Genomic DNA, 14470 nt, shown 5'->3' with positions numbered 1-14470 from the left:
TCTCTGTAGAGCAGTGGCTCCCAAACATTTTTGGGCCACCGCTTCTTTGGTTCCACAAACTCATCCCCAGTGTCCTCTACCCTATAAAAAGCATTGTTCAGAATAGCAGCTTGCATGACCCACTAAAGAAGATAGCAACACAGGAAAATACTGTGTTTTTTGCTCTATAAGACACACTTTTCCCCTCCTAAAAAGTAAGGGGAAATGTGTGTGCGTCTTATGGAGTGAATGCAGGTTGCGCGGCTAAGCTAGAAGCCAGAACAGTGAGAGGGAGCGCTGTTCTAGCTTCTGGCTTAGCCGCGTGAAACCTCCTCAGGGCACAGGGAGCCTTCATCTCACCGGCCTGAGGAGGCTTCACACGGCTCTTGCTGGCGGTGCCCCTCTGTCCCTTCCCCCACCACCTGGAAAAGGGATGGGCTGCCCTTCTCCCTCCTTGGGGAAAAGCCTGCAAGTGCCATACACACTCTCTACATGGCTCGTGAAAGGGAGCGCTGAGCAGAGCCTGAGATGCATACAGGCTCTACTCAACGCGCCCTTTAAAGATTTTTTTTTTCTTGCATCCCCCCCTCTAAAAACTTGGTGCATCTTATGGTCAGGTGCATCTTATGGAGCGAGAAATACGGTACTCGACAATAACCAATAATCGGAGATTTATTCAAAATTCAATTAAAATGATTCAGTTTAATTAACTCAACAAAACTGATGGACTTGACTCAGTCATACCAGCTTTTCAAAGCCTGATAATCACTTACACCTCCAGTGCCCTCTTGCTGCCCCCTTGCCTTTTAGCTCCCCACCCCACAAGGTAATCCTACTGTCCCCCATGGGACAGTACCACCCCTTTCGGGAACCAATGCTTTTAGACCTTTGTGACTTCTAATGTCATGTTGGATTAGTGTTTTGTTGTTAAAGCTGCACAATGGTGTCAGTGGAGCCGTGGTGTCTTGCAGTGTTGGTCCTGCTGTTTGAAGATAATCTCTCTCCCATTTGCTCAGTGGATTCTGAAAGGTGGGGGGAGCTTAGGCAGAGAAAGAGAAGCCAAATATCGAAGCTGGTCAGCAGATCTGTTCTGTGATTGTGCCCTGTCCCTTGTGCTCAGCTTCAGTTTGCTGAGATTTGAAGTGGGTGAGTGTGGAATCATAAGCTTCTGGCTGCTCATTGCAATCTCACAAAACCCCTCCAGTGTCTTGTGAATGCTGGTCATCCAAAGAGAAATGAGTTGATTAAAATTGAGGAATAGCAACTTAATATTGAGGCGTTGCAGGACTAGACAATTTATTCTGTCAAAGAAGTGGCAGGTATCTAGGGAACTAAGAATGCATTAGATTAATCAGCTCCAGTCTACCAAAGCTGGTGCCACAATAAATTGCTGTGTGTTTTTAAGAGTGTTTTATGGGTCCTCATTGTTAAGCTGCCATTTCTCATGTTTTTATCTACTCTCGTTTGACTGTGCTTAAAATTTATTTCATTCATATAAACTGACACATGCCACTGTCCTGGACCCTTGTATCTTATTGATAACCAATTGTTGTTAAGAACATAAGTAGAGACCCTGCTGGATCAAAGCAGTGCCCATCTAGTCCAGCATCCTGTTCTCACAGTGGCCTGATGCTTATTATGGGAAGCCCACAGACAGGACCTGAGTGCAACAACCAGTACTTGTGATTCTCAGCAACCTTGGTAGTTGTGATGATTTAGAGTTCCATTCTGTTAAGTATCTGGTGAAGACCTTCCTCTTTCAGTGAGCCTTTTAAGTAGATGTTTTCCCCAGTCTTTAACTGTACTGGAACTGTGTTTAGATTAATAATAAAAACAATTTGTTACCTGCCCTTCACCCTAAAGTCTCAGGGCGGGTTATAGCATTAAAACACAATATTAAAAATTGTTTTCAAACAACTTACAATCACAAATGTTGCATGATATAAACTTAACTTATATAGGGTGATAACTTATACACTACAGGGGTGCCCAAGCTTTTTCAAAGAGGGCCAGATTTGATGAAGTGAACATGTGTGAGGGCCGACCAAAGTTGAGTTTTTTTTTTTTTTTACAATTCTACCCTAAAGTTGTTGAGCTTTTTCTAGGATTTAACCCCAAAGCTGTTGAGCTGTTTTTTAGGATTGAAGCTGTTGACCTTTTTTGTTTTTGTTTACAATGCTGAGCCTTTTTTAGGATTTTACACCAGGACATATACTGCCTGTTATGCAGGGTGTCTTTTGGGATGGTACCCAATCTTAATTCTACTCAGAGTAGACCCACTGAAACCAATGGACCAAAATTAGCCATGCCCATTAGGAATGACTTGGATACAACTCTTGGAACTAGCACTCTTGAGAGGACTTTTTGAAAAAGCCTTTGGGGACAGCCCCAGAACAGATTGTTTGGGGATCAGACCTGAGTAGCGCATCAAACGCTTGATCGGTTCTCTTATCTGGCATAGAATTGGTATAAAGTTGCTCCGCTCCCTGTTTGGTTTTGCACAATGAGCTCTGGCTCTCTGTGATCCCCCCTGTGCCTGCGTTCCAAAGACAGCTGCAAACTAGACCTTCAATCAGCATTTTCCATCCCTCTAACATTGTCCTCTTGCTTGGGGAGGGATGGAGTGTCTGCTGCACTGGCTTTGCCCCAGAGGCACCACACAGTTCCCTGTAGCCATTGCACACAATCCAGAGCAGCCTGCTCCACTGCTTTGTGTTGCAGGCTGGTATGAAGTGCATTACTCATTTTGGAATGAAGTGCCTAGGAGGGAGACTTTCAGAGGGTTTGCTGTGGTAAGTCTGTTGTTGCCAAAAAAAAGAAAGAAAAGAAAAAAAGGTCACACAGCACCTTTTTATGAACTAACAGGTGTTGTGGCATAATGTTTGTGGAGTAGAACCCATGTCATCAGATGTATGTCTGCAGCACTGGAGGCTGCTTCATTAAGGCGAATGGGGCACTGCCCCACATCCTCAGTCCTCCCTGAGTCACCCCTTGCCTGCCTGCCATTCTTACTTACAAACTAGCTCAGGGGGTGGCCAGCTTCCTTCTCCTCCTGAGGGCTCATCCAGACTTCTGCTTCTCCTGCCACATTCTCCCAAGGAAGACCCCATCTTTACTGCTGATTTGGAGCAAACATCAGTTGGGTTTTCCACAGATTCGTGTTTGCTCCAATTCAGTGCTTAAGGAGCAAGATTTCCAGGGAAAGCAGTGGAGCAAACAGAAAACTGCTGGGACCTGTTCCTTCTAGAACTAGAACAAGCGGAAGTGTGGAAGAGTGTTAGTCCTGGTAGAACTCAGCAGGGAGGAAGATGGGGACAAAGCTAGGATTGGTTGGCTCATTGACTCTGGGTCCTCCTATCATTGGTTCTGGCGCCAACAACTTTTGGGCTCCTTGCTTTCCACCCTACCAGTCTAGTAGCCACCAACTCATACTGCACCCTATCTACCAGGGAGTTTCTCTTCCTCCCCTCTTCCTGTTCCTTTATTTGCCTTGGGTGGGGGGTGCACTTTGTTTGATACCACTTTAAACAGTCATGACTCCCTACCCCCCAAACATCTGGGAGCTGGAGTTTAAGGATGCTGAAAGAAGACCACCATTATTTGAAAGAAGCCATGACTGTTTAAAGTGGTGTCATAGTGCTTTAAACATATTGTGTGAATGTGGCCTTAGCAGTGTTTGATGACAGAGGAGTAGAACCAGCTTGCAGGTGAGGGTAACCCTTCCTGTCAGAATAACATCTGCAGGGGAGCAGCAGGGTCACAGTATGGCTGTGGCTCTTCAAGTTTGCTTTCTGGTTAGCACACAGACAGGCGGGTGGTCTGGTTCTGGGCTCCAAGCCAGCCATGCCCTCTTGTACTTATAGCCATTTGAGGTGGTGGGACGTCGTCAAAAACTCGAAGGGTCTCTGTGTCTGTTGCTAAGGAACTGTAGAGTTGACTGTGGCAGTCCTTTCTCTTTGAAAGGCTGCGTGTCCCGCCCCCCACCCCCCATTTCTGTCAACCCTAATCTCATGCCTACCCTACAGGACTCAAGGCTTGCTGTTTTGATCATGCATGTAACCCACCGCTCTGGTGAGCAGCAGCAGCAGCAGCAAATTGATTTGGCAAACCATCTTGAGCCAGGTTGGGCCGCCTGGCACATTTCCAGGTGGCCCGTGTGTTTGTTCCTCCTCCTATTTGCCTGAATGCCGAATAAAACCCCATTGGGTTAAAAATAATGGGTGAGTTCATGCACCTTGTGCTGGTGCTGGCTTTCCATCATCTTGGAAGGGGTGGGTGATGTAGAGCCATTGCTGCCCACAACCCAGATGCTCTTTTTAGTGCTGGAAGTGAACGAACATCGCTAGCTGAGCAGGAAATGGGTGGGTTGGCAGCTGGGTGGAAGATTTATTGGAAGCCCCTTATAAGTTGCAGCAGGATAGAAATACATAAAGTAATACACAAGCAGAATTAAAATGAAAAACAAAAACTCCCATTTGAGAGGCAGTGTGATGTAGTGGTTAGGCTGAGTATTGGAGCTCAGCAGCGTAGCGTGGGTTGTCAGCACCCGGGGCAAGGCAAGTAATTTGCGCCCCCTAACCCAGGGCAAGGCAAGTTATTTGCGCCCCCTAAACCCTAACCTGCCGCCGCTGCCAGTTTCTTCTTGCTGCTGCCTGGGCTGGGGTATTTACGGTAAGGTAGCCACGGCGGCGGCAGCGGGTCCGTGTCAGGTGATCTGAGGCGAGTTGCCGCTGCCGCCCAATCGACGCCGCTTGCCCAGAGGAGGAGGGCAGAGAGGCGTGGAAAATGCAACATGGCCCAGCAGCTGCAGCAGCAGCAGCGGCGGCTGGGCTGTGAGGAGGGGCTGCCTGGCACGCCGGGACTGCAGTGAGCGCTGAGAGCCGCTGCCTGCCGAACGCCTTCAGCCCGGACGTGCACACAGCTCGTTGGTTCCGCGAGACATGGGGCTCTGCTACAGCCTGTGCCCGAGGCTCTTCGGCGACTCCGGAGGCGGCGAACGCGCCCCCCCCAGATGTTGCGCCCGGTGCGGCTGCCCCCCCTGCACCCACCACGCTACGCCACTGTTGGAGCTTAACTAATGGAGGTGGCTGAGAACGAAATGGGATAACCCAGTGATTTCCAACCAGTATGCTGTGGCACCCCAGGGTGCCTTGAATGATGGTCAGAGGTGCCATGGGCAACACTGGCCTCTGCCACTCTTACCTTCCCTCCCTGCTCTGATGCCCTCTCATGTCTCTGCTTCCAAAGGGCCTGCACAGCTGTTAGTTGCAGCAGCCCTGGCTACAAGCTCCCTGGGTGAATAGTACCTCTGGGGATGGTCAGGGTGTGCTTCCCAGGCCCCTGTGGGGCGGTGTGAGGAGGCACCTCTCTTTGGGTTGGGGAGGGCAGCTCAAATATCAGGGGTGGCAGCAGTGCCTGCCCAGAGGACTCCCAGGGAGAGGGGAGAGGAGGCTGAGGGAACACCCCACAAGGGAGGGTGTTCGAAAAGGGGTGAGCAGCTGCAGGTAAAGGGTGCTATAACTGGGCTCCTGAGCCCCACAGGGGTGCCACAGAAAGCATGTAGTTAGTCAAGGAAGCCGTGGACTCAAAAAAGTTGAAACCCCATGGGATAACCCCACGGCTCCTTGTAAGAAGGATGACAACGCGACTTCAAAACATTCTCTCTTTTTCGTTGCTTTCAGTACCATTGACCATGGTATTCTTATGGAGCAGCTGTACGAGTTAGGAGTAGGTGGAACTGCTTTATGCTGGTTCTGGTCTTACTTGTCTGGTTGTTTCCAGAGGGTGATGCTTGGGGAATGTTCTTCGGCCCCGTGGAGCCTTCAGTGTGGGGTACAATTTTATTCATGCTGTTTAACATCTATATGAAACCACTGAGTGGGGTTATTCGGAGGTTTAGAGTGTGTTGTCAGCAGTATGCTAATGACACACAGCTCTACTTCCACTTTACCTCTGCAGGTGAGACAGTGGATGTGCTGGATCATTGTCTTGCCTCGGTAATGGACTGGATGAGAGCCAACAAACTGAAACTCAGCCCAGATAAGACTGGAATAGCGGGTGGTTCACTAGACAGGATGGAAGGGAGGTTGCCTGCTCTTGATGGGGTTACACTCCCTCTGAAGGAGCAGGTACATAGCTTGGATCTATTGTTGTCTCTTGGCTCAGGTGACCTCAGTGGTGTAAAGTGCCTTCAATGAGCTTTGGCTAGTGGTCCAGCTGTGCCCCTATCTAGGGTGGGATAGCCTAACTTCTCTTTTCTATGCTCTGGTAACCTCTAGGCTGGATTGCTGCAACGCAATATACAGGGGGCTGCCTCTGAAGATGGTTTGGGAACTTCAGCTGGTGCAGAATTCGGTGGCTAGGTTGCTCACCAGGGCAAGATGATTTGAGCATATAATGCTAATCCTGGCCCAATTGCACTGGCTGCCAATTAGTTTTGGGGCCCAATTCAAAGTGCGGGTTATGACCTATGAAGCCTGAAATGTGGCCCCTCTCCACATAGAAACCTACCTGGATCCTGCAATCATCCCCTGAGACCCTTCTTTGTGTGCCTTTTCCACAAGAGGTCCGGAGTACTGGCAACACAACAATGGGCCTTTTCTGTGGTGGTTCCCCGTTTGTGGAATGCTCTCCCCAGGTGGCTTGCCTGGCACCTTCCTTACATATCCAAGCACAATTCAAAGTGTTGGTGCTGACCTTTAAAGCCCTAAACAGCCTCGGCCCAGTACACCTGAAGGAGCATCTCCACCCCCATCGTTCTGCCCAAACGCAGAGGGCCTTCTGGTGGTTCCCTCGCTGCGAGAAGCAAAGCTACAGGGAACCAGGCAGAGGGCCTTCTTGGTAGTGGCGCCCACCAGCCCTGTGGAAAGCCCTCCCATCAGATGTCAAAGAGATAAACAACTACCTGACATTTAGAAGACATCTGAATGCAGCCCTGTTTAGGGAAGTTTTTAATGTGTGACATTTTAATGTATTCTTAATCTCTGTTGGAGAGATGGGCCAGATGGGCGAGGTACAAATAATCATCATAAAAAATAATAATTATAATTATTAATCTGTAGGTGCCAGACAAAACAATTCCTCTTTCCCCATGCCTTTGGCTAATTAAATAATCTATGGACATTTAAACTGTATTGGGAGGTGTTCTTGTTTTTGTTTGTAACTATGCTATGTATTTTTGTGTTTTTATATTTAAACTATCCTGTGATCCTCGAATGAAGGGCAGTATAAAAATTTAATTAATTTAACAAACAAAGAAAGAAATAATGAGGTGTATGGGTTGTTAGGCAGCGTTCAAAATTATCCTGCATCTCTAACTAAGAAAGATCAGGTACTGAGAAAGACTTCTGCCTGAGATTCTGGGCAGCTGCTGGATGAACCAACTATGGTATGTGGCAACCCTCTGTGGTACTAGGAGACTCTGGTAATCAGTTCCAGTTCTCTTTTTTAAAAATCTCCTTTTGTGACTGGATCGAAATGTCCTGGCGCCACCCTCGGTGCCTGGCACCTCCACTTGCCTGCCTGCAATCAGCTGGTCTGTCGAGCACAGCGGTAGCAAAAGACCTTGTGCCTTTTGCCGTCGCGCTACCCCCACCAAACCTCTGATTTGCCTGGCAGCATAAATGAATAAATAAATTGCTGCTACCCTGCAGACCCCCTGATTAGCCCAGCAGCAAGTTAAATAAACAAATCCCCTTTCCCCCCGCTGCCGGGTGAATCATGTTTTTTTGTGCAGTAGTGCCATAGCAAAAGACATGGCAAAATCAACAGACCACCTGATTCACCCAGCAGCATTGGGGGGGGGGGGGCGTGTCTGCACGGCTGCCTGTAGTGCAAAAGAAGAAAAAAAGACATTTTGTTTTGGCGCCAGCAACCTAGGTCCCATGAGCCCATGGCTCCTACCAGTCCTATCCCAGTTTCTAACACTGGTGTTAGGGGAGGGGTAGTATCTCTGGTGGAGAACAAATTGTGCTTCTTCTGGGGCAGTTTGCCCACCTTTGGTCCCCACTCTGCACTCAGCTCTCACCTGGGGCTCCTGGAAGCTGTCAGCTTGTAGCAACAGCCACACCCTAGGAAATGGCTTTGACTGGCTGGCTAAACCAGGTGAGGGCAGCCGATGGGTCTGAAATCCTTGGTGAGTTAGGGTCTTCCTGCACACATGAAGACAGGCTCTGGAAGATTGAGTGGACAAAAAGACCAAGAGTGGCTCCAATGGTCAGGAAGGCAGTTTCTGCATGTGCTGTAGAGCAGGGGGTCACCAAACTTTTTCAGCAGGGGGTCAGTCCACTGTCCCTCAGTCCTTGTGGGGGCCGAACTATATTTTTTGGGGGAGAGAGTGAACGAATTCCTATGCCCCACAAATAACCCAGAGATGCATTTTAAATAAAAGCACACATTCTACTCATGTAAAAACACACTGACTCCTGGACCGATTAGAAGGCAATTGGGCCGGATCCAGCCCCCGGGCCTTAGTTTGCCTACCCATGCTGTAGAGAAGTGGTTCTTAACCTGTGGGTCCCCAGATGTTGTTGGACTACAACTCCCATAATCCCTGAGCTCTGGCCATGCTTGCTGGGGCCGATGGGAGTTGTAGTTCAACAACATCTGGGGACCCACAGGTTGAGAAAGGCTGCTGTAGAGGGAAGTGTGGGGCAGATGGGGCTCACCAACCTGGGAAGGTAGCCCCACTAGGAGAAGGAAAACTCTGATTCTAAACTTCTGCTGCCTTGCAGGAGAAGATTGGGTGGTTGGGTGGAGCCTTGTATACCTCCTTCTGGCAACTCTGCAGCCAAGCTGCTGCCAAATGTATCGCTCTGCTTTCCTTTGGACCACATCAGTGAGGCTGAGAGGGGTGTCTTGTCATCTTGGCAGCCCAAGACCTCCATACACACTGCCCAGGCTTGCATTCCAGGGAGGTCATTTGAGTGCTGCTAATGCAGAGGTTTGGTTTCATGCCCAAAGGCAGACTCTATCATCTCTCAAGACAGTTGCAAACAATAATTATGGATGTGATTTTTTTTTTAAAAAAAGCATAATTTCTTCATAACTGATTTCTGTGTTGTTTTCTTCCTGCTTTCACTTCCTTGCAATGAGGGTGTAGCTTGGCATACATTTCCTGGCTATGTGGGTGAAGAGCTGCAGCTCAGTGAACTTGGCATGCAGTAGGTCTCGATTTTAATCCCCGACATCTCCAGGAAGTGCTAGGAATGCCCTCTTTCTGAAGCCCCAGAGAGAACTGTTGCCAGTCAGTGTATACACTACTGAGCTGATGGGCCAAGGGCCTCACTCTGTGTTAGGCAGCTTCCTATCCTTTTTAGTTGACATGGCTTTCACTGAAAGCAGTGGGTATCTAACTTAAAAGCTGATTTAATTCACTGGGACTTTGGAGCTGGTTTGCAGACTTAGTTTGGAGCACAATTGGTGGCTTAGATACCTACCTTGCTTAACTGAAACTCTGTACTAAGCTTTGTCTGCAATGGGTGGCATTATTGACAGATGGCTGTCTGGTCCAGCGGAGGATTCTGTCAGCAGCACTGCAGTGGGAAGCCATTTTTTTGCCTATTCCCTCTGTCCCCAGTCATGCTGTTCTGCCCTACCACCCATCTGCAGCAGATTTTGGAGGGTGCAGGGGCACGTGGACAAAATATCCCCGTGGTACTGACAGAACCCTCTATTGGGTCAACAAGCTGCCAGGACACTGTGAAGGACATTGCTATTGGATATGTGCTAAAAACTGCTTGGTTCAACCCTCCCAGCCTACCCCCGCCAAGAATAGCATAAGAGAGAAAGGCGTTGCTAGGAGACGTACCTAAATCATAAATTGGGTGATTGCTTTATAGAGAAAAAATACCGTATTCTAATATTTGGGTTGCAAGTACAGTGCGTGTTTGTTTGTGTGTGAGAAAGAGAAAGGGAGGGAGGGGGGGAAGAGAGAATCTCTTCCAGTGCCAAGTCTGTAAGTTCATCATTTGGGGCAGGACACAAGAAGAACATTTTGGGCAATATGGAACTTCTTCATTCTGTCCCACTCTTAACATGGCATACAGACATGGTATTAGGGTAGGGTGGCCCAGCATGAAGCCCGTGGGGACTTTATTGGTGGCCCTTGGCAACATTTGATGGCCCACTGCCCTCACACTGCCTTCCCACTGCCTGGTTATTGAGATGCTGGGCTTTGGGAAGGAGGCATGAGGGCTCTAGGACTGTGCCAGAGCCTCATGCCTCCTTCCCGAAACCCGCTGCCTCACTTACTCAGCTTTGGGAAGGCAACACAAGGGCTGGAGGGGTATCAAATCTTGACCTCACTCCTGTCCCACTTCACAAGGCAGTTATTGTGGCCCACTTGGTATGAAAAGTTGGACAGCTCTGTATTAGAGGAATCTTGGGTATATTTGTACCACTGCTTTAAAACACCGAGAACACCCTGTCACGGCTCGGTGCCAGCAACATCTGGACTTCTAACAGAGCATAGTTAGGGAGCCACAAGGTTCCTCGACTTCAAAGAATTGATTGCCTTACTCAGCACTGGGCAGCTTCCTAAGTTGATATGCTGATAAATACTGATACTCTTTATTTTGGCTTGCCAAGAAAGCTAATATTTTCTCCTCTTCTTCTCTTCTCCTTTCCAGCTATCAAGGTGAGCTGTGTGGGTTCCTGTGGGGTCTCCAGCAAAATAAATGACACTGCGTGGACTGTGGAGGAGCAGTACTTCAATACAACCCTTTCAATGGCTGATAAAGGTATGATTGGAGGAGAAAACTCTGGATGTAGATGGGTCTGGTTGTTGAAACAGTACAAGTCCTTGCTGCCACACAACTGTCTCCTGAAGAGGTCTCAGACTCTTTTCCTGGTAGCTGGTAAAAGTCAAAGCACAGCTATGCATAAGTCTCTAACTCTGCCTTTGGAGTGTCAGACTAGGACCCTACTTGGCTATGAAGCTCGGTGGGTGACCTTGGGCCAGTCACTACCTCTGAGCCTCACCTACCTCACAGGGTTGTTGTGAGGATTAAATGAGGAGGGGGGAAACCAGTAAGGCCAGCTTTGAGCTCCTTGGAGAGAAGAGGGGTAGATATGCAATGGGTCAATTGGATAACTACAGTCTGTTTTCCCCCTACTCTAGTATTATGAGGCCATTGTGCTTCTCCCCTTATATTGAGTCAAACCATTGGCCCTTTCGCCTTTTATTAGAAGATGCTATAAAACCAGGTGTCTGCTTGGCAGGGGGGAAGAGCTTAACAAGCGGAAAATGCTCTCCTTGCCTTTCCCCTTCTAGTTGCCACCTGCCTTGCATCTTGCAGGGCATCCTGCATACAGCATTGGCAGGTGACCTTGGTTTGCAGGTGGGTTGGTAATGGGAGTGGGCAGGTCCCAAACTATGTGGGATTTTACAGCAGGTGCAAGAAGCATATGGTCCTCCAGGTGTTGCTGAACTTTGACTCCTGTCATCCCTGGCCACACTGACCATGCTTGCTGGAGCTGGTGTGAGTTGCAGTTCAACAAACTCTTGGAAGGCCAGAGGTTCCCCACACCTCCTTTAGAGATGAGCACCAGAACCTTGGGACTGGAAATGGATTGGAAGCCAGAGGAACTATTGAGCATTGGCAAGGTTCTGTATTTAAGAGGGTCTTCCTCTGGTGCCCATGAATCTCTTGAGTCCCCTACTCCCCTGTGTCCTCTTGGTCATGAGTGATAGCCCTTGAGGTGTTTCACTTGCACCCACTCCCCACCTACTATCCTCTTGGGTATTGCTTTTTAACTTCACAGTACCAGCACCTTTTTCTTCCAAATGTTAAAAGTGTAGCACTTGCTGTAACAGCTTCGTGGTGAATACTGACACCTTTTCTTCTTTTTTTAAAGCACTGGTTTTGAGGGGCATTACCTCTCCACCACCACACTTGAGAAGTGCATATTATTATTATTATTATTATTAATTATTATTATTTCATTTATACCCCACCCTTCCCGGTTTAAAAATCGGGCTCAGGGCGGCTAACAGCAAATATAAAACAATGATTGAAAATAGCATAAAATACAACATAAAATGCAACATCAATATCAATAAAATTCAAAAATTCTGGGGTCATTTTGGGCAGGGGGGGAACCCAGGCAGTAGACATCAAATGATCACCAGGGCTAACTGGCCAAGTTGGTCCTACTAGGGCCAGCAAGGAGACCAGGGAAGAATTTAAATGTGGGGTCCCAAAAAGGGTTTCTTCATAGAAGAGAAAAGGGAATAGAGGATCAGGCTACCGTAATTCAGATTGAAGGCCAGGCAGAATAGCTCTGTCTTACATGCCCTGCAGAAGGAGATCAGGTCCTGAGCTGAAGGAGGAAGTGGAGAGAGTGACACCCTTTCCCACTTCCACTTTCGGCTCTATATGCTTTTCAAGGCTCAGATTAATTCCACTGGGTATACAGCTTTTAACAAGAACTCTTGGAAAAAGCAAAACGTTTGTGTGCTTTAAATTTAAAATCCCTTATAATACTGTGCTTTAATGCTGTAACCTGTGCTGGGACCTTAGGGTGAAGGGTCATACCTTGGATGAATACGCTTTAGGTTAAGCATTTTCGGATTGTGCTCCACGGCAACCCAGAAGTAACAGAACGTGTTACTTCCAGGTTTCGCCGCTCGTGCATGCACAGACACTCAAAATGACGTCACGCTCATGCGCAGAAGCGGCAAAACGTGACCCGCATGCACGCTGTTGCACAGTTGCATGTTACATTCACTTCAGGATGTGAACGGGGCTCCGGAACGGATCCCGTTTGCATCCAGAGGTACCACTGTAATCATTTGTCTCTTGCTAGTTCAGAGAAGCAGAGAGAAAGGTAGCTGGGCTGGTGGCACCTACAGAACTTTCCCAAAGCCCCAAATGCGCTCAAGTGGGCCTTGGAGGGTTGGTGGTCCCTGCTGTACTAACTGCAGTTCCCCTGCTACCTTCAAGGGCAGCCCCATGTACAATGTAAGGCAGTATCATATTAAAGAGAACCAGTGTGCTCCCAGCAATAATGCAAGTTCTCCTTCTTGCATACATCCTGTCCATCAGAAGGAAGGGCATTTAACTAGTACAAAAAAAAAAATCGCTTTTCTGGGCACAATGGCTTCCTCCCTGGTGGGAACAGCATCTTTCTTTGGGGGCTGCCTCCTCTTGAAAAGAGCCCCTGCCCACCTGAAAGATTCCTGTTAATGAGCCACTTGGCACAGATCCATGGTGTAAGGTGGATGGGGGACCTGGCCACGTTCCAGAGACTCTCTAGGGTTGAATGATCGGCGCCTTCCACTGGCTGGCAAACAGGTTGCAAAGGGCACAGATTAATTTTGAGCATCGAAACTAGTTGGTGAAAAACAGCAGCAGCCACTGCTGCACAGTGGTGCTTTGTTAGTCAATGTACACTGGAGGGGAGGGGAAGGGTGTGTAAGAGAAGAGGAATTTCAAATGACGCACTGAAAAAAATGGGAAATGTGGCCGAAGGGAGCAGCCAGACTCGCTTGGCAACTTCTGCTTGACTGCGGACTTTGAAGCAAGGTGAGGGGAAGCTACTTGTACACCCTGAGCCAAAGTGTTGCTCCAGCTTCGATCCTCAAGCCCCACAAGATGGTGTTCCTTTGCTGCTGCAGGTGGCCTTGGGATCTTGCTTAGAGCCCTGTTTTTTTTTTTTGTGTGTGTGTGTGTGTGTGTGAGAGAGAGAGAGAGAGAGAGAGAACAAACTTCAGGTTGTTGCTTTCACTAGGAGGTTCCTCTTCTGCCTTTAAATGCCCAGAGCAAAACGGAAAAAACCAGCTGAGGATTTCATCCCTCCAAGTGTTTTGGCAAGTTCTGCAGCAGACGTGTACTCCAGTCTGAATCTGGATTGCTGGGCTATGACTCTTTAAAGGGCACTGGTTCTTAAGAAGCTATAGGACATCTTTCTGCTGATAATTTGTCAGCATGCTGCCTCTGAACGTGGGGGTTCTACCTGGCTATTGTTTGCCAAAAGCTATTGATTAGACATCTCGTGTATGGATTTGTCCAACTCCTTTTGTGTCTATCACACCTTGTGACACCAAGTTCCTCTATAAATTTCTAGTTTAATGAAGCAATTTATTTTGCTTTCCCTGAATTTACCTGGTCTTTAGGTTTTCATTAGGTAACCTCTAAGTGCTAGTATTATAGCGAAAAACAGCCTCTGTGGCCACTGTCTTCTGGTTTCGTAGGGAAAACATGCCGTGGTGCTCACAAACTACTAGATAATTTGGAGCGTTGTTGCTTACGAGAGGAGGTAAGTTTAGATGAAAATGTAGGTGGTTTATCTTAACCAGGCTTAGTGGTTACATTAGAGCAGTGTTTCCCAACCTTGTGCCTCCAGCTGTTTTTGAACTACAACTCCCATCATCCCTGACTAGCAAGACCAGTGGCAAGGGATGCTGGGAATTGTAGTCCAAAAACAGCTGGAGGCACAAGGTTGGGAAACACTGCATTAGAGGGAGTGGATGGCACTTTGCTCTGAGCCT

General features: G+C 48.2%; 1 protein-coding gene across 2 annotated transcripts in view; it reads left to right on the top strand.

The window, feature by feature from the left end:
• The window catches only part of ARRDC1 (arrestin domain containing 1), a 53271-nt gene that overhangs the window by 14070 nt on the left and 24731 nt on the right, over positions 1-14470 (top strand). For both annotated transcript variants that reach the window (XM_083721837.1, XM_083721836.1), the window contains exon 2: positions 10608-10718. In XM_083721837.1, the coding sequence (XP_083577963.1) occupies positions 10608-10718 (111 nt within the window). The remainder of the gene's footprint in view (positions 1-10607; positions 10719-14470) is intronic.

This window comes from Podarcis gaigeae (genome assembly GCF_964106915.1).
Source record: "Podarcis gaigeae genome assembly, chromosome: Z".
NCBI lineage: Eukaryota > Metazoa > Chordata > Lepidosauria > Squamata > Lacertidae > Podarcis > Podarcis gaigeae.
This window is presented reverse-complemented; position numbering and strand designations above follow the sequence as displayed.